The sequence below is a fragment of the Marmota marmota genome, unplaced genomic scaffold, assembly GCF_001458135.2.
Source record: "Marmota marmota marmota unplaced genomic scaffold, marMar, whole genome shotgun sequence".
NCBI lineage: Eukaryota > Metazoa > Chordata > Mammalia > Rodentia > Sciuridae > Marmota > Marmota marmota.
The window spans coordinates 5,920,480-5,940,190 of NW_025999945.1; the positions used below are offsets into that span (position 1 = coordinate 5,920,480).

The 19,711-nt window shown below is 33.8% G+C and overlaps 1 protein-coding gene and 1 long non-coding RNA gene across 17 annotated transcripts in view; one reads left to right on the forward strand and one right to left on the reverse strand.

Annotated features, from left to right (window-relative positions):
* Shld2 (shieldin complex subunit 2) overlaps positions 1-19,711 on the forward strand; it is a 79,722-nt gene that overhangs the window by 37,516 nt on the left and 22,495 nt on the right. For 7 of the 14 annotated variants that reach the window (XR_007347052.1, XM_048801699.1, XM_048801700.1 and 4 more), the window contains 5 exons: positions 882-996; positions 9,486-9,580; positions 9,942-11,483; positions 14,548-14,655; positions 19,555-19,689. Coding sequence is in view for 13 of the 14 variants with exons in the window: in XM_048801699.1 (XP_048657656.1) it covers positions 9,947-11,483; positions 14,548-14,655; positions 19,555-19,689 (1,780 nt within the window). In the remaining variant the exon portion in view is untranslated. The remainder of the gene's footprint in view (positions 1-881; positions 997-9,485; positions 9,581-9,941; positions 11,484-14,547; positions 14,656-19,554; positions 19,690-19,711) is intronic. The other 7 variants (XM_048801702.1, XM_048801705.1, XM_048801703.1 and 4 more) reach the window with 3 other exon arrangements.
* LOC107154455 overlaps positions 1-19,711 on the reverse strand; it is a 29,911-nt gene that overhangs the window by 4,450 nt on the left and 5,750 nt on the right. For all 3 annotated transcript variants that reach the window (XR_001505077.2, XR_001505079.2, XR_001505080.2), the window contains exon 2: positions 1,837-1,919. This is a non-coding gene — a long non-coding RNA (uncharacterized LOC107154455). The remainder of the gene's footprint in view (positions 1-1,836; positions 1,920-19,711) is intronic.

Below are 19,711 nucleotides of genomic sequence, written 5' to 3' on the forward strand. Positions count from 1 at the left end.
GATTACAGGTGTGTGCCACCATGCCTGGCTACACAAAATTACTTTTTAAGATACTAACAATATTATGGTAAGACTGGTACCCTCAGGTATTGTTGGTGGCATTATAAGCCATCCAGTTCTTTAGCAAACAGCAATATAATAAATATTAATAGTCATAAAATGAATCTAGTAATCCCATACCTAGGAGTTTATCAAAAGAAAATAATTGAAAAGTAATAATAATAATAATTCTAAATGAGCTAAATAATTTATTGTAGCATTATTTTTCATAATGATAAATTGAAAACAAGTTAATATACATTACAGTGACTGAAGTTAATATGTAGTTGAAAATTGCTAAGAGTAGATTTTAAGTTTCATACAAATACAAGATAAATAGAAGATACATAGGTAAGGTAATACATATGCTAAGTTGCTTGATTTATGAATTTCACAATGTATGCATATATCAAAACATGATGTGTTCTACCATAAAGATATTCTATTTTTCCTTGTCAATTAAAATGCAAATTAAAAAAAGAAACAAGTTAATAAATTAGAAATAATGGTTAAATGAGACTCATCTTTAAGATACCAAGCAAGTATTAAAAATTATTAAGATTATAAGTTGACATAGAAGGGTAGGCATGTATTGGTTGAAGCAGAATACAAATTATTTCAATTTTATCATTACCACTGTGTAAAAATACACCTTAAAGACAAACACATGAAAGAAATCCAGGGGATTTTGTCATCAAGTATGTATGTATAGAGTTTCCTAGGTATAAGACTATAAAAAGCTAATTATTTATTGAGTAATTACTGTATACCATCTCATTATAGCACTCTATGGAAGTAATTGATGTTATTTTCAATTAACAAACTTAATTCTCCTTTGACAGAAAAATTTGATCTATTATTATGGATTTGCCAAATATATATAGATCTATAAAGGACAGTATAATGAACTCCATGTAATGATCACCTGACTTCAGGGCTTTCTATTTTGCAGTTTTGGTAAGTTGCAGAGCAGGGATTTGAACTCACATCTGTTTTGTTTCCAAACCATGTTCTTAATTATGATCCCATGCTTCTGCTTCTTCATTTTGTTAGTTGATGCTATTGAATAATTTTATAGTTGTTGGTATTTTGGTGAAATAGACACAAAAAGTGTTCATAATAGTTATAACCCACTACAATAGTGCAGTTTTGGAGTTTGTTATAAGATGGAGAAAGTGCTCTCTTTTAATGCCATGTATTTAGTAATAAGCATTTTTTAGTTGCCCTATTCTGCAAAGACAAAACCTGCTGATACAGTCCATCCTGTTTTATAAATCTTTGACCCATTCATCAGACTCTGACCACTCTAAAGATAAAAGATTATGGTCATATTGGTCTTTCCGACTGAAGTGGCCTCCTGCAGATTGAGCAATTGTGTAATTATTAACTGTGGTAATGGATATGTACTTGCAAGTTTCATCTGGTATCTTACTGAGCTTTAACCCTCTGCATACACCCAAAATGAATTCTAGAATCTTTGAGACTCATCGGTTATCTGTTGTTACTTAACTCTTGTATTTAATTTTGCTATGATAAATATGTTGTTTCCCCTGCCCTCATCACTGTCCATCCCCTTACTTACACATTCATAACTCCTATTCATTCTGGTACTTAGTAGTAGCAGCCTTTGGTATAAATAGGTTTAAAAAATACTCATTTTTAAATGAGGCTTTCTAGTTAATTTTTGGAAGGGTGGGAATCCTACATTTATAGGGGTATTTATTCAGACAAATAAGTGAAGGTACACTGAAGTAATTGTTACATATAAATAACATACTTTGTAGAATTTTTATTTACCTCAGACATCTCTTTCTTTGGGTGATTCTTTGAACTCTCAAGACACTTTGGTTTTACCACTGTGCTTCACCATCTTTCTGAACCTAGAAGGCAAATAGAGATTTGAATCTTGCCCTTGATTTTTCTGTGATCCTGTCAAATGTAGTGATGCTAGAAATATAGGTCTGAAAAGGAGAGAGAGAGAAAGAGAAAGAAAAAAGATGGTTCAATGTAGATTTGTAAGACACAGTTGGATATGTGGTAGGATTGGATAAAATTCTCCAGAAAAGCCTGGCTCAGTGGCACACCCTGTAATCCCAGTTGCTCTGGAAGCTAAGTCAGGAGGATTGTAAATTCAAAGCCAGCCTTAGGAAGAGCAAGACACCAAGTAACTCAGTGAGACCCTGTCTCTAACTAAAATACAAAATAGAGCTGGGGATGTGGCTCAGTGGTTGAGTACCCCTGAGTTCAATTCCCAGCACCAAAAACAAAAAAAAAAAAACAAAAACAACAACAACAACAAAAAACAAATTTCCAGAAATATGTGAGGTGATGGATAGATAACATTACCCTAAGTACATGTATGAAGACACAAATAGTGTGAATATACTTTATGTTGGGGGCTGGGGATGTGGCTCAAGCCGTAGCATGCTCGCCTGTCATGCGTGTGGCCCGGGTTCGATCCTCAGCACCACATACAAACAAAGATGTTGTGCCGCCGAGAACTAAATAAATAAATAAATAAATATTAAAAAATTAAAAAAAATATATACTTTATGCACAACCAGAGATATGAAAAATTGTACTCTATAGGTGTAATATAAATTATAATACATTCTGCTGTCATATATAACAAATTAGAATAAAAAATAATTTAAAAAAAAAGAAATGAGTGAAATGAAGAGATGCACCAGGAAGAAGTAGAGAAAGAAAAATCAGATCAGTGAAAGAACCAGTTAGGAAAGAGCAGTGATCTAGAAACTAAGGAAAGAAAGAGTTTTACAACTGAAATGGTGAAGTGCTGGGTGTAGTTGGCAATTTGGACTTCACTATTGTCTTAATAGAGATAGGAAATGAAAGTTAGATTTTCAGGCATTTAGGAGATAGTGTTAATTGAGGACACAAAAGCAGTATCATCGGGCTGGGAATGTGGCTCAAGCAGTAGCGCGCTCACCTGGCATGCGAGCGGCCCAGGTTCGATCCTCAGCACCACATACAAACAAAGATGTTGTGTCTGCTGAGAACTAAAAAATAAATATTAAAATTCTCTCTCTCTCTCTCTCTCTCTCTTAAAAAAAAAAAAGCAGTATCATATACTCTTTAAATGTCTTGGAGACTAGCAACAATAGGCCTATCTCTTGGGTTATCCGATTTAGATAGCTTTCCTGGGCTTTAGAGTACAACTTTTTTCTGAAGATTTAATAATGTTGATAATGACTTTAACAAATTAAGTAACAATTTTGTGGTTAACCATAGTCCAAAAAACCTATGAAAAATACAGATAATGGGCAGTTACATGTTGGTTGTGTTGTCCCAGGCTTCTCTCTTCTGAGGACACCCTTGCTTTTAATTCTGTAGTAGCTCATATCATTGCTTTATAATTATCATTTTAAAGATCCTTTTTTTTGTTGTGCATTCTTAATACTTGGCCATAATGCCTGACAAATAGTGTTGAGTGTTGTGTGAATGATTGTCAGATAAATCACAAAATATTTCTAATTTGGTGGTCTTTTAGGATTAAAAATGTAGAATATTTGAGGAAAGAAGAACTGATAAACAGTTTCAAATGGCAGTAAGAAAAGGTTTGAAAACTGACCTTTATGTTTGACTTTTAGAAAGTCATTGGTTTCTAAGTATTATAGCAAAATTGTTGGGATAGAAGTCAAATTAGGGCTTGAAAAATAAATGAGAAGTGAGAACAAAGAAACCAGATAGAAGTGTTTTTTTAAATTTTTTAATTAAAAAAATTTTGAAACTAAAGGGAAGAAACCATTGGAGAGGAAACTAAAAATTTAAAAGAGTAGAGTTCTTTATCATTGGCAGCTTTATGAATTTGTTTTGCATATATCTAAGTACTTCCTCCAGTTCATCAGGATAATATAGTCCTCTCTTCTTGGTTTCAGTATATATCTTGAACTTGAAGGATTTTGCTGTGCTATTTGGAGCCTCCTAGTGGCAAATCTAATAATGGCATTAATCATAAAAACAAAAAAAATAGATCTCATATATCTGTTACTCCTTATGCAGATTAATCTTTCTATGAGGATTAAATTAAGGTGGGATATGTGATAATTATAGTGATGCTTAGTTCTTTGATTTTCAGTGAGTCAAAACTTCACACCTAAAATTACTATAATTTTGTCTCAATAATAATTCATTATTACAAATTGAAAATTGTGGTATATTTATTTTATCTACTAGTTCCTTAACAGTGGCTATCATTGTTCTCAATTCATACTGAAATGCTAGCTATAGGACCATTGTTATGAAACTGTTGGAGCATTATATTCTGTTGAAAGATGTGAAAGAAAAGCCTGAATTACCAAAAAATTGATATTATGAAAATAATACACATTAATTATCCATGATAGTAAAACTTTTAAAATATAAAACTCTTTTAAAAATCATCCATAAACTTGCTTCTTAGTGTTTTTCTCTGTAGGATTCAAAAAATATTATAAAATATTTCTGAACAATATAATGAATACTTATGTAAACATATATAGTTAAAAAATAAAATGTGATCAGTATAGTTGAAACCTTCTGTGTACCCTAGATCACATCCCTTTTATTCTATCCCAAAGGTAATCACAATCCTACATTGGTTGTTTTAAAAGTCATTTTATATATATATATATGAATAAAAACAAATATAAACATATATATGTGTGTGTGTGTGTGTGTGTGTGTATGTGTACTTGGGGATTGAACCCAAGGACCCTCTAGTGCCGAGCTACATCCCTAGACCTTTTTATTTATTTTTATTTTTATTATTTTTTACTACTGGAGATTTAACCCAGGGATGCTTTACCACTGAGCTACATTTCCAGCCCCTTTTATTTTTTATTTTGAGACAGGGTTTGGCTGAATTACTGAGGCTGGCCTCAAACTTGCAATCCTTCTGCTTTAGTGTCCCAAATAGCTGATATGGTACTGCACCTAGCTATATATTGTATTCTTAGAATTACATTTTATTTATTTACTTTTTTGGTACTATGGATTGAACTCATGGGTGTTAACTACTGAGCCACATCCCCAGCCATTTTTTATTTTTTATTTTGAGACAGGGTCTCACTAATGTGCTTAGAGCTTTGCTCAGTTGCTGAGGCTAGCTTTGAACTTGTGATCCTCCTGTCTCTGCCTCCTGAATTGTTGGGATTACAGGCATGCACCCACTGCACCTGGCTTAAAATTTCATTTTCATTTATGATTATATTTGTAAAATGTATCTGTGTTGACATGTAGCTCTTATTCATTTATTTTTGTTGCCATGTTGTAGTATCTCTGAATATTCCATGCTTTATCCAGTCTCTTCTTCATGGAGTTTAAGTTGTTTTTAATTTATTGTTTGTAGTCTCCCATGATCACTCTTGTACATGTTTTTTTATGTATACATGGGTAAGAATTTGCCAGGGTAGAAACTTGGAAGTACAGTTGTTCTCTTAAATGGTATGTGTGCCTTCAGTTTTACTGTATTTTGCCAAATTATACTTCAAAGCCGTTTGCCAATTAACTCTTCCAACATAAGAGTTTTCCGGGCTGGGGATGTGGCTCAAGCGGTAGCGGGCTCGCCTGGCATGCGTGCGGCCCGGGTTCGATCCTCAGCACCACATACAAACAAATGTTGTGTCCGCCAAAAAGAAACCTAAAAAATAAATATTAAAATTCTCTCTCTCTCTCTCTCTTTAAAAAAAAAAAAAGAGTTTTCCAATCTTGGGTATTGTCAGACTATTCAAATTTTTTCTCAATCCTGTGGATGTGAAACAGTGGTTTCTTAAAAACAAACAGATTTGTATTGTAGGATATTTTAACATGTACAAAAATAGATTAGTGCAGTGAATTGTTTTGTGTTTCATCACCCTCATCTCACCAGTTATTGACACATGGCTAGTCTTGTTTTGTCTACACCCTTTGCCCCTCCTCTCTCATGTTATTATGAAGAAATCTGAGATAGAATACTATTCTATCTGAAAAGACTCATATCTTCAGCACATACTGCTTTTTAAATGTAGCCACAATAGCCTTATCTCACTATAAACTGACAGTAATTCTTTCATTTATCAAATGTTAGTCAGTGTTTCAGTTTTTCCAATTGTCTTATAATACTTTCACATTTGTTTGTCCAAGTCAGGATCTAAATAAGACCCATGCATTGTAATTGGTCTCAATCTATAGGTTTCCTTCACTCTTTCTTACAGTCTCTATCTTTGTGAGGTTAGTAACCATTAAGGATCATTGCCTAAAAGATACACTAATTCACAAATGTACAAGAAATTGAGGAGCTGAGACGCAGCTAGCAAAATGATGATAGTATATCATTCTTTCTTTGGTTACTAGCAGGATCTCTATAAAGATAGATTTCTAGCTGGGCATGGAGGCTCAATACTATTACAGCTACTTGGGAGGTTGAGGCAGGGGGATTACAAGTTCAAGACTGTCCTGGGCAATTTGGTGAGAGACCCTGTCTTAAAATTTAAAAAGGACTGGGGATTTAGCTCAGTGGTAGAGAGTTTGCCTAGCAAGCATGAGGTTATGGGTTTGATTCTAAGTATCACTAAATTAAAAAAAAAAAGATTTCTTTTCATCACATAGTTGGTTATCTTAGGATATTATTAAGATAGGATGAAATTCTTTTTTAAATCTCATTTATCAGCTTTAAAGAAGTCCCTATGACCATTGAGAGAATTTGCTTTAGTTTTCTTTATTTACTCATGGGGATTTAAGCATGTTTGAAATGATCTAACCCATTACACTGTTTGCCTTGTTTATGCTCAATGGGAACTTCTTCAAGTTAATTCTGATTTCTTTTGATATAATCCTAATCATCTTTTATAATTGTTTTTAGGGGGCAGGGCTTCTGGTATGATATATTTTAGGTTCATCTGTAATTTCCTGCCCCAGACCTTGAATCAGCCATTTCTTTAAGGAGACTGAGTCAGATAGCCAGCCTCTGTCTAGCAGTACCAAAATGTCAAACTTCCAGAAAGAAAGCAAGTGTTCAGGATTGACTCTATTGTTTTACATAAATACCATTCTTTCACAGATACCAGCCAGCCAAGGTCACTTTATATGCAGATTTTTTAAAAGGATGTAGTCTCAGGCCTGCTACTTTACCTTTTATATGTATGGATACCTATTAGATATCTTGTGGCAAGGAATAAGTAGAAAATTGGATAAGGAGTCAGGAATTCAAAGGAGAGGTTGTGGACTATTATCCTGTAGAAGCCATTTAAAGCCCTGAGACTGAATGTAGGTAGTGAGTTCAGAGATTCAAGTACTGGGACCTTGTACAAGAAATTGAAGAGCTGAGAAGCAGCTAGCAAAGGAGCAGCTTGCAAAAGCTAGAAAGAGCAATTGGTAAGAGTTTGAGATGGGTCAAGATTCAAGAGGACATGATATCCTTAAAGTCTAATGAAAAGAAGGAGTCAGTGGCCGGGCACAGTGGTACATGCCTGTAATCCCAGCGACTCGGGAGGCTGAGGCAGGAGGATCCGGAGTTCAAAGCCAGCCTCAACAAAAGCAAGGTGCTAAGTTCAGCAAGTTCCTGTTTCTAAATAAAATGCAAAAATTGGACTGGGGATATGGCTCAGTGGCTGTGCCCCTGAGTTCAATCCCAGGTTCCCCCTCCCCCCCCCCAATTGAGTCAATGTTGCTGATAGGCCAATTAAGCTAAAACTAGAGTTGATAGAGGGCAGTGTGGAGGTCATTGGAAACCTTATGATAAGCTGTTGTTTCTTTATAGATTTGGACAAAAGCTTGGTGCAGTGGGTTTAAGAATAAACAGGAGCAAAGGGAGTATAGATAATTCTTTCAAAGAATTTGGCTATAGATAGAAATAGAAAACATGGTGTAATAAGTGATGAATAACAGCATGGGGAAAAGTAACAGCATGTTCATGTGTTAATAGAAATGCTCCAGTACAGAGAAAAATCCCTGACGGAGGAGAGCCAGGGAAAATTATTAGAGCCTGAGTAGGAAAGTGGGACCATGTTGGTGTGAGCTGGGTTGGTGGATGTATGTTGGGAATTTGTGAATTGAAATATGTAGCTATGAGTGGAGGTTGGGAATGAGATGCTGGAGATTATATAAAAATGTATAAAAGAATTATCTTTAAGAGTGAATGGATAGGGAAAGATAGTATTGCTAGATACTGCCTTTAGATTAGTGGTAATAAATTTAAAATGAGATCAGTTTTCAGATGATTGTGTATTTTTTTCTCTAGTTAACTTCTGGCCAGCGTAGGTGATGATGTAGCTGCATAAGTACCTTGGAGATCAAAGTAGTAGAGTTAGAAAAGCATGATAGGAATTGATTATGGTAAACTCTAGAATTTAAGATGATTAAGGAGGGAAATGAAGAAAGAGGCCGTAAACTGTATGGTAAGATAAGTGCTTTCATTGTATATCCCATGTGGTCAAAGAACTGTTGAAGTTGTACATCTAGAGGGGAAAAAATTGGAAGATAGAGTAGAAAGTTGAAAACAATATTGAAATTAGGAAAGGGTATGCAGTTATTGATAATGGCATTTTGTATGATTATACAAGTAGATGACTGAATAAGGGTGGAATGAAAGTCAACAGAGAAGAGGAAGTCAAGGAACCATGAGATGAGCCAGGATATAGGAAGGATCAAACACACTGATATTGAAATTATGAGCTATGATCAGATTAGGAAGAGGTGCCAATGAGTAAATCTTCAAGAAATATTAAGTGTGACAGGGGATTATAGCTGGCATTGCTTGGCTTAGACCTCATTTTGCATGTACTTCCACATGGGCTTTTCATGATTTGATGTTTCCTATGTTTTTACAGTGGACCCTATACCCTAACCAAAGTCCTCAGTCCTTCATAAGACTTTCGTAATTTTGCCCTTTTATAGCTCCTATTTCTTGTTTGAAATGCTTGTAGCTACCTTCTATAAGAGCACTCTTCCCTAGTAGATCATTATTTCCCGGTTATAGGTTATAGTATTGCTTACATTATTTTGAAACTACAAACTTATGTTCACTGTTGCCCCTCCAGTTGTTTTTAAACCAGGTCAACAGTTCCCTCATGTTGAGAACCTTTTCTGTCTTTTGCCCGTATATAACACTGTAAAAATGTTTTCAATGAATTCTAGGAATAGATCTATTTAACAAGTGATTATTTAAAGTCAGTTATGAATAAACAAACATTGATATGATTCTTTTATGTTTATCTCAGTAAGAATGATGTTTACTTAGATTTATTTATTTCAAGTTATCACAGTTAATGAAAAAAGTTTAAATGATACTGAGTTTTTCTTTTATCTATATGTTACAAGATAATTATTATTAATTTGATTATGGAAAAGGTAAAAATATAGAAACAATTTCTTATTGATTGTACTAACAGATTGAAGTGAAAATAGAAAATATAGTTACTTTTACATTTTGAAGAAAATCTTACTTTTTTATATTCTCTGCCTGCCAGTTTGTTCCTTCTATTTTGGTTTTGGGAATTGAGTTCACAGTTCAAAGAAGGAGGCTCAAAACTTACTGAGATAATCTATGGAATAAAGAAAACAGGTAATGTAAAAGTGATTGTAATAAGTTAAACAAATGCTACCCCTCCCTTTTACTAACTTGTTATTTAAATGGGGCAAGTTTTTACAAGACGAGAAATGAACATATTTACCTGTATGATGCTAGTTTTATTCTTAATTTTATTTATCTGAAAGAATCTTTAGGTAAAGATTTTTTTGTGACTAAGTTGATTTTTCTTATGATTTCTTGTGTATGTCTCAGTTTTATAATTAAATGGCATATGAAAATAAATCATTATTATTAATTTTTCAGTTTATATTATATTTTATTTTGATACATTATTAAGTTAATATTATATATAAAGTCTATCAAAAATTAATTTGGGGTTTTTCATTTTTATCAGAAATTATGAGTGGAGGATCTCAAGTCCACATTTTTTGGGGTGCTCCAGCTAGTCCACTGGAAATGACAGTATCACAGAAAACAACTTTAATGTCCACTGCAGACCCCTGGAAAAAAATTCAACTTTGGTACAATCAGCATTCCTTGCATCTGAAGGACGAAAACCATGAGCCAAACAATCTAAAAGACTATCAAGTCTCAGAAGCTATTACTGGCCCTCCAGATCTTTTAAGTGGTTGTTGTTTAGTGAATTCTGTGAGTAGATCTGTTCAAGTTAAAGATGATTTTACATACTTTACTTCAGAAACACAGAATATAAAATCCCAGAAGATTTACCCTTCAGGGCTGAGTGATGTAACTAATTCTAATGTGCAAATACATGGATTTAAGGGCACAGTTCAGCATTTACCTGAAGAAAAAAAGAATCAAAAGGTTCAATGTGAAAATAATAAAATTACAGATGAAGAGCCTAAAAATCAATCAAACTTATGTCAAAACTTTCAAACAAATTCCTTTCAGTTAGATCATAAATGTGCAGTTATATTGGATTTGGTTGGTAGTACTAAACAAATTAATACAGATCTTGAAGCTGTAGAAACAAAGTATAAGCCAACAGAACACCATGAAATGCAAAACCAGTGTCTGGACTTCTTTTCCTCTAATGCAGTGGATGAGCCAAGGTCTGATAGAGCAGTTAGGAATGTCTCAAAACTTAAAATATCTACTGACACTGAATTTCTGAGTATAATGATCTCCAGCCAGGTTGCTTTTTTAGCTCAAAGGGAGGATAGAGCTCTGAATTCTATAAATAAAGGGACCATAAGCATGGAAACTGAACCAAAGGCAAGTCATGGGGAAATAAGAATAACTGAAGATAGTTTTATTCAGCCTAATGATGATTTTGCAGAAGGACATGAAAGAGGACAAAATGAAGAAACATATTCCTTAGAACTTTTTAGTCCTATTTGTCCTGAAAAAAAAAGTAGCCACATTCACATAAACCCTGAAAAAGATGTTGAAGAAAATATAGGATCTCAAGAACTTTTCAGTTCTGAAGATAAACTGTCACCAAATGAGATCTATATTGAGTTGTGTCGCTCAGGAACACAGTGTTCCCAACTAAATACCTTTCACAAAAGTGCTGTTAAAAGAAATTGGAGCTCTGAAGATAAATCAGGCCATTCGAAAGCTCTGTCTAAAGTCCTCCAAGTATCTAAGAAAATGAAGTTGGGTTCTAATGCAAGAGATTCTATCATAGCAATGAGCCAGAGGAATGTGTCTGAATTTAAGGGTATTAAAAAAATATCATTAATAAAAAATTGTGATTCTAAAAGTCAGAAGTATAATTGTTTAGCTATGGTGCTAACTCCAAGTCAGATGAAAGAAATAAACATAAAATCTGGACCCAATTCTGGATCTAAAGTGCCTTTAGCAACAATTATAGTAATTGATCAATCAGAAATTAAGAAGAAAGTTTTTCTGTGGAGAACTGCTGCATTTTGGGCACTTACAGTATTTCTCGGAGATATAATTTTACTCACAGGTGAGGTTATCAAAGTTTAGTGGTGACTTATTTTATAAAGCCATGGTTTTGTGTGTGTTTGTTTTATCCTACTTTAGGTATTTGAGGATTCTTACTTTACCGTTTGCCTCCTGGGGGCCCAGCATGATTGCTGTCTCGTAGCATTGCTTTAGTCTGCTTATGTTGCCCGGTATCATTGCCATTTCTGGGCCTCTGTTCTAAGCTTAGTTCTGCACTGCCATTCTATACATCTTCTTTAAGAAGCTTTCCCTGTTTGCTGCCTCTTATTTATTCACCATGTAAATGTTTAGGTCATATCATTGGGCCCCTTTTCATTTTCTTATAATTTTGTGTACTTAGTAGCAGTAGTCTTAGAAATGGTTTATAGAGGGAATGAGAACCTTAGTTAATGTATCTGATGTTCTTCTAGAATTATCAGGGATAATCTAATAAAGAGGCAAAAGGAAGTTTGTAATAAACAAGCTTAGCATAGTCCCATACCACTATTTATATGTTGTTATTGTTGGAGAGTCTGTTTAACTCCTATTCTATCTAACTCAGTGCTGAATACCTCTTGTAATCTGGCTTCCCAGCTGTAGAACTGTTTACAAGGTGAGGGGATTGTAGTATTTTCTTTAGTTATTAATACTTCATTGTAAATGAAAAAAGTTGAATTCTGATTTTCTTGTCTCATTAACCTGTTTAATATGTGCTTATGTTACAGAGCTGATATCCACTTTTGGAATTTAGATGAGTTAGCATTCTGAGTCTCTGGAGAGAGGGCTAGAGTCTGGACGATAGTCATTTTACATAGTCATTTGCCATAGTCATTCACTTTGTGAAATTTCCCAGAGACCTTTTCCTAGTAGATGGAAACTTGACCTTACTATTTCTGTATTTCTCCCCCTAATGTTTTATACAATTGTTAACAACTAGGTTACATTCTATCAAGTGACTTTATTAGATTTTACTTAACTATTTTTCTATTATAGGACATTTAGGTTATATCTGAAGACCTTTTAAAAATATCGGTTTTTTTATTCTACATTCTTAGGAAAAATATATCTAGTTTACTGTTTTCTGAATAAGTTTTATTTTGTGTGGAAAAGATGGAAACGTAGAAAAGAATCAGTCTTTTTCCATAGCCCTAATTAAATAGTGGATTATATTTGCATGGACATTTATGAATGCACCCGTTTTAGTCAATAGCATCCAATTGTATATTATTATATCTTTGTCTTGGATAGCTCATACTATCTATTGATATACATCCCCAAACGGAAACATTTTACATAACAGATATGTCCCAGAACATGTTCCTTTTAGTACACAGTAGATGTTTTTGATTACAGTAGAACTAAGAGATGCTATAAATATGGCTTGTCTGTGGGAGACTATTGACTAGAGTTAAAGAAAAGGAGGTAGGCTTAATCTGGGAAATCACAGATTTTAAGGAACAGACTGAAGAAGAGGAGTTAGGAACTAGGACATAGCAGTGAATGGGCAAAATGGAAACCAGGAGGCAAAGGCTGGGCTACGACTCCCCATGTCCCACTATCACCACTAATCTAACATAGGTTTTGCAACCTTAGTTTTCAGAAGTTTTCCAGGAGGAAAATTCCTGGAGAAATTTCTTATGGAATTTCTCATTTGCTACTTTTTTTCTGAAGAGCCAGCAATCTGAGTGTCAAAACATGAAAAGTCTTTTTTGTTGTTCTTGTTGTTTTGCAGTGGTGGGGATTGAACTCAGGGCCTCATATATGCTAGAAAAATACTCTACTACTGAGCTACATTTGCAATGCAATGAAAAGTCTTGAAAGCTTTACTAACTCTTCCTGGTTAAGTATTGGGGATTCTCTGAGTGTTCCTTAAGCAAGTCACTTGATCCCATTAATGTTCTTAATAAATCACTTGTCAGCATTGTGGGGCATGGATTGAAAGGAGTACTGGGAACTATTAAGAGAGGAACGTATGATGTAAAGCAGCAGGAGGGTAAAGGCAGTAGCAGGTCCACTAGGCAGAGTCAGCTGGTGGGGGTTTGGGGACAAAGGTGTGAAGGAAGATGCAGGATAACCTCAGGTTTTGGTTTACCTGAAATGGGTAATATGGAAGGAAAGCAGATTTGGACAATGCTGAGTGTGGGAAGCAAGCAAAATCCAGTTGCTAAATCTATCTGGGAATATCCATTAGGCAGTTGTAGATTTAAAAACCTGAAACTAAGGACAGGGTTTAGAATATAAATTTGGAAGTAATCACTTTGAATTTATGCCTCCTTGTTTTTTCTTATTTACCAAATTCTTTTGCTGTTGTTGATATTTTATGCTTCTAACACTTTGTCCATGGATTATATCCTACCTGGTAGTTATTTCTCTCTCTCTCTCTTCCTTCCTTCCTTCCTTCCCTCCTTCCTTCCTTCCTTTCTTTCTCTGTTCAGAACTTATTATTATAGTTTTTGCTTTGTCTAGAACTATTTCTGTCTGTTGATATGTTTATTTCCACTAATTGATTCTTCTCTCTCTATCCTAGATCAGATAGCCCCTTTTTTCTCAATGAAAAATGTTCTCTACCTCTGAAATATTTCACTTTTTATATTATAGAAGATAATTACCAAGCTATTCAGGGAAAAATAACTAAGTTCTTTAAAATCTGCCTTATATTCAAATATATTCAAAGCAGAAGGGACCATGTACACTGAACATTATTATACTTCTAGACACTACTGCTTTGGAACAACTGCTTTGCTTCCAGATCCTAAAATATTTATTTTTCAATTTATCAGAAATATACATTACAACATTTGCCTTATTTAAATGAAAACCATTAAATATTTCTCTGCAGAGCAGTGAGTTTCTATATTGACATAATTTGAATATACAGAGGCAAGTGGTTCTTTTACTTATGTAAAGGCATACCTGCAAGATTTTGGATTTGTCATTTTATCATTTTCTGCCATTAGGCAAGTCATTTAATGTATCTGAACTTTAGTTGCCTGGCGTGTAGGAGTTTTGCATGATATTTTGCTATGATTAGTAAATTAACCAGAATGTGAAGGAATTTATGGCACAGATTTTTTTTCCCTTTTCAGATGTTGTTATTCATGAGGATCAATGGATTGGTGAGATAATACTCCAATCAACATTCACAAGTCAGTTATTAAATCTTGGGAATTATTCATCTGTACAGCCAGAAGAATGTAAGACATATTTTAAACATAGTAATTTCTTAGTATTTCAAGTGCAAACAGTCCCCAACTTATGATGCTTCACCTTACAATTTTTTTAAAACTTTATGATGGTACAAAAGTAATACACATATACTTTGGATTTTGAATTTTGATCTTTTCCCTGGCTAGTGATGTGCACTATGATACTCTCTTGAGAAGCCTGGCAGTGCCAACGAGCTGCAGCTCCCATTCTACCCTATCTGATCAGGAGGGGAAACAACTGAGACTGTAGTGTGTGTTGTATTGATCAGCTAGGATATGTAGTAGGTTAACTGTTAATATATTTTCAACTTGTGGCATTATTAGGGTATAGCTATTCTAAGTTGAGGAGCATTTCTGTATAAACATACTAGGAAAGATTAGAGTTAAAATGGTTGTTTTCTAAACAGTTATTTTTGTTAGTAAGAATAAAAATGGAATTTAAAAAATAAACTTGAAATTTTAAATCAAAATTATTTTAAAAAGCATTGTGGCTCATGTTTTACCTTCTTTTCTTTTTTTAAATATATTTTTAGTTGTAGATAGACACAATACCTTTATTTTATTGATTTATTTTTATGCAGTGCTGAGGATCAAACCCAGTGCCTCACACATATTAGGCAAGTTCTCTACCACTGAGCCACAACCACAGCCCTTACCTTCTTATTCTTACTATGGTGGTAGTTTTTCATCATCTAGGAAGTTATAGACCTCTTTGAGAAGCTGTGGGCCCTTTCTGTAGAACAATGGACTTACATAGGTAGACAAAAAAAATTGTTTACAAATCCTAAGCCACTCCATAGACTTCTGAAGTTCTTCTGTGCAATTTCTGAGTGTTTGATTAAGAATGCTTGAGTCAGTCAGCTGTGGCTAGAATCCTTATTTTCAATCTACCATTGCTAGGAAAAACTATTTTCCTTCTCTGATAATTGTTTTCTCCTCTTTAAAATAAGCTGTTGAATGAAGAAAATTGCAGCTATCTTTTTCTCCAGGAAATAAGAAAAGAAAGTAGGGAAACAATATTTGGAATTTAAGAGGCCAGGATTTGAATCCTGACCCTAGTACTTCCAAAGTCTTTATCCAAGATATTTAATCCTGCTATCCCTGTCTCCTTAGTTGTGAAGTAGAAACAATATACACATACCTAATAGGGTTGTTGTAAAGATTGAAAGAAAAAATATAAGGTATCAAAACTGCATATAATAACAGTATAGTAAGATCAATGGGAGAAATAGTAAGTTAGCAAAATACAGTAGATAGAATACTGTAATAGTGTAATAGAAAAATAGCTAGGAAAATCTGATTATACCAGAGTTTAACTAGAATAATAGGAAGTTATGGAGGGTAGAGCATAGAATTCCAGCAATTAATTCAGCAATTAGAATACTGATACCACTGTGTTGAGAAAAGGTAAGAGTTCACTGTATTCTTGGGAGTTCTTCAGCAAAAAATTAATACTGACACATTTTCATAAAATAACTAAATCAGTTCTTTATCCAATATGTATGTATTATGTATTGATATTGTTTCAAGCACTATGCTTAACAGTACATGAAGGATACAGCGATGCCTGCCCTCAGGTAGCTTATATTCTTCTGTGGAAGATATACTGAAATAAACAAAAGAGAATTTTATTTATATATATATATTTTATATATATATATATATATATTTATTTATTTATATATATATAGTATTTGCAAATAATAGAATGTTGTGGAGAAAACTGATAAAGGACTAAGATATAGAAGAATATCATGGTTGTAGTTGGGAAGTGTTGCTCATGGAGTGGAATTTCAGAGGGTTAGGGAATTACACAATACTTATAGTGGAGATAAAGAGAAATGGATAGATTGGAGATAAATTTGTAAAGAGAGTTAACCAGATGGTGTGGATTTGGGGATGAGGGAAGAGAAGCAATCTACCAATAAGAGACTTTTGGTTTAAGTCACTTGGTGGCTTGTATTGGTAAAGAATGAAATACAGGTATATGAGTACAATGGAAGGTTCTAATTCAGGCATTTAAAATGGAGATATCTTTGGAGCATCCAAGTAGAAGTATCACATAGGAACTGGATACAAAGTCCAAGACTCAGAGGTTTAAAATTAGGATACAAATTTAAATTATTGGCATATAGATATTCATTTATTTCATTTAAAAACTTTTAATCTTAAAATATTATTTGTGAAATTATAGACTCATAGGGGACTACAGAAATAATAAAAATCCCATGAATGCTTCACCCAACTTCTCCCAATGGTGACATATAACTTGAGTATAATATGAACACCAGGAAATCAACAGTGTAGTACTGTTGAACTAGACTAGAGACCTTATTAGTTTTGGCATACACTTGTGTGTGTGTGTGTGTGTGTGTGTAGTTCTTTGCAGTTTGAGTCTATGTATAAATTTGTGTTAAAACCACCATAATCCAAGTTACCAAATGGATTTATCACCACAAAGGAACTCCCTCATGTCATCTTATAGTTGCAACTGCCCCCCCCCTTTTTTTTTTTTTTTTAGTAAAAGGAGAAAAGGTTTATTGCTTTGCTAGTAAGGGAGAAACACCAGGTCTCCTGTTCCAGAGACTGTGATTTTTGCCCATTAGCAGGAACAAGGCTTTTAAAGAGGTGAATCAAAGGCTACATTCCACATGTTCTCTGCTGGAATTGTAATTCATTTAGTAATTTGGGAGACAGGCATTTCTGAGATCTTCTGGTACCATCCCCAAAGTCTGGATTATTTCCTTCCTATGGTAGGTGTGTACTCAAGGATAGATAAATCTGCCTAAAATGGGGAAGAACTGTAATCCTGTTTCTGTTGAGATTAAGGAGGGAAAGAGATTAGGGAGGAGCAGGGAGAGAAGAAGAGAAAGAAACATGTTCATGCTAAAAATAAGTTGCACTGGCAGAACAAGGGCCATATTGAAAGCATAAAGTGGACCACTATTCCAATTCCTTACCGTCGATTTCTACATTCTATTCCTATGGAAAAATAACCCTCCCCCTTTTAACTCTATTCTCACCAATTTGTCTTCCATCTCAGTGGTTTTGTCATTTTAGAATGTTGTATACATGGAATCATGTTGCATGTAATCTTTTGAGACTGGCATTTCTCACTAAATATAATGCCCTGAGATCTGTACCATGTTGTTGCATATATCTCTAGTTACTTCTTTAAAAAAAAAAAAAAAAAAAAACATTTTCAGTTGTAGATGGGCACAATACCTTTATTTATTTATTTTTCATGTGCCTCATACATGCTAGGTAAGTGCTTCAGCACTGAGCTAAAACCCAGCCCCTAGTTACTTCTTTTTTAGTGTTGAATAGTATTCCATTATGTGGATCTACCAGCATTTGCTTAATCTGTTGAAGAACATTTGAGTTGTTTCCCAATGTGGGATATTAAGAATAAGCAAATATGAAATCTGAGTACAGGTTTTTCCTGTGAATATAAAATTTTACATCTCTGGCGTAAATGTCAAAAGGTGTAGTTGCTGAGTTGTATTGTAAGTATATATTTAGTTTTATAAGAAACTACCAAACTCTTCCACTGTGACTGTTCCATTTAAAATTCTTAACATGGCCAGAGGATGTAGCTCAGTGGTAGAGCACTTGTCTAACATGTGCAAGGCCCTGGGTTCAACTTAAGTATTGCAAAAATAAATAATTAAATGAATAAGTAAGCCAGGTGTGATGGCATGTACCTATAGGCCCAGCTTCAAGAAATCAAGGCAGGAAAATTGCTAGTTGGAAGCTAGCCTCCGCAATGTAGTAAAATCCCATCTCAAAAATGAATTACATAAGCAAATAAAAATTTAAAAATAAAAATAAAATTTTTACCAGTAATATATCTTCCAGTTTCTCTACATCCTAGTCAGTATTTGGTGTTATCCTATTTTTTATTTTAGCTATTCTGGTAGATGTGCAGTAATATCTCATCATAGGATTAGTTTGTATTTCCTTGGTAGTATAGGACAGATCTAATGTATAAACTATAATTAAGGAGATAAAAAATCTAAACAACATAGTGCAAAGATTTGATCATTTAGATATTAATCAAACTCTACACTAGTAATACATATTCTTTTGTACCCCCAATACATTCAGAAAAATTGATTCTATACTTTAGCTCACAAAGAAAATACTAGTGACTTCCATAAAGTATAACAAAAGTGTTAAAAGGAGTATAACAAAAATGCCTATCCAAGTGCTATAAAACTAGAACTTATTAATAAAACAAGATTGTTTATTTGCAAGTTTTAAAACTTTTTAAACAAATTCTGGATGAAAGGGTAATACAAACTGATACAACATTTAAAAAATAACAATGAAAACATGATATATTAGAATCTATGAAATATATTTAAAGCAGATATAAGAGAAAAATTTGTTAGGTAAACACTTTTAAGTAAAAATGAAAGAATAAAAATAGTTAAATCCTAAGCTCAGAAAACTTGCCAAAGAACAACCAAGTCATCCAAAGAAACCATAAGAAGTAAAATGGTGAGGATAAAAGCAGGAATTTATGAGAATGAGAATTGATAAACAATAAATGTAATTAATAAATTAGAATTCTACTTTTAAAATAACAGATAAACTAACTACCTTATGTGATTAAGAAAAGAGAGTGCTGGGACTCTAGCTCAGTTGGTAGAGTGCTTGCCTTGCATACACAAGGCCCTGAGTTCAATCCCTAGCACCACAAAAAAATAAAAATAACAATAACGTGCTCTTTCAGGCTGGGGTTGTGGCTCAGTGGTAAAGCACTTGCCTAGCATGTGTAGGCACAGGGTTTGATCCCTGGCACCACATAAAAATAAACAAATAAAATAAAGGTATTGTATTCATTATTGTATCCATCTACAACTAAAAAAATATTTTAAAAAGGTCTGGCTTTAAACTTGAGATCCTCCTGCCTCAGCCTCCCAAGATGCTGGGATTACAAGTGGGGGCCACCGCGCGGCCTTGAAGAAGGCTTTAACAAAATTCAATACCCTTTTAAGAAAACACTCCAGGAAACAGGTATTAAAGGATACTTTCTCCT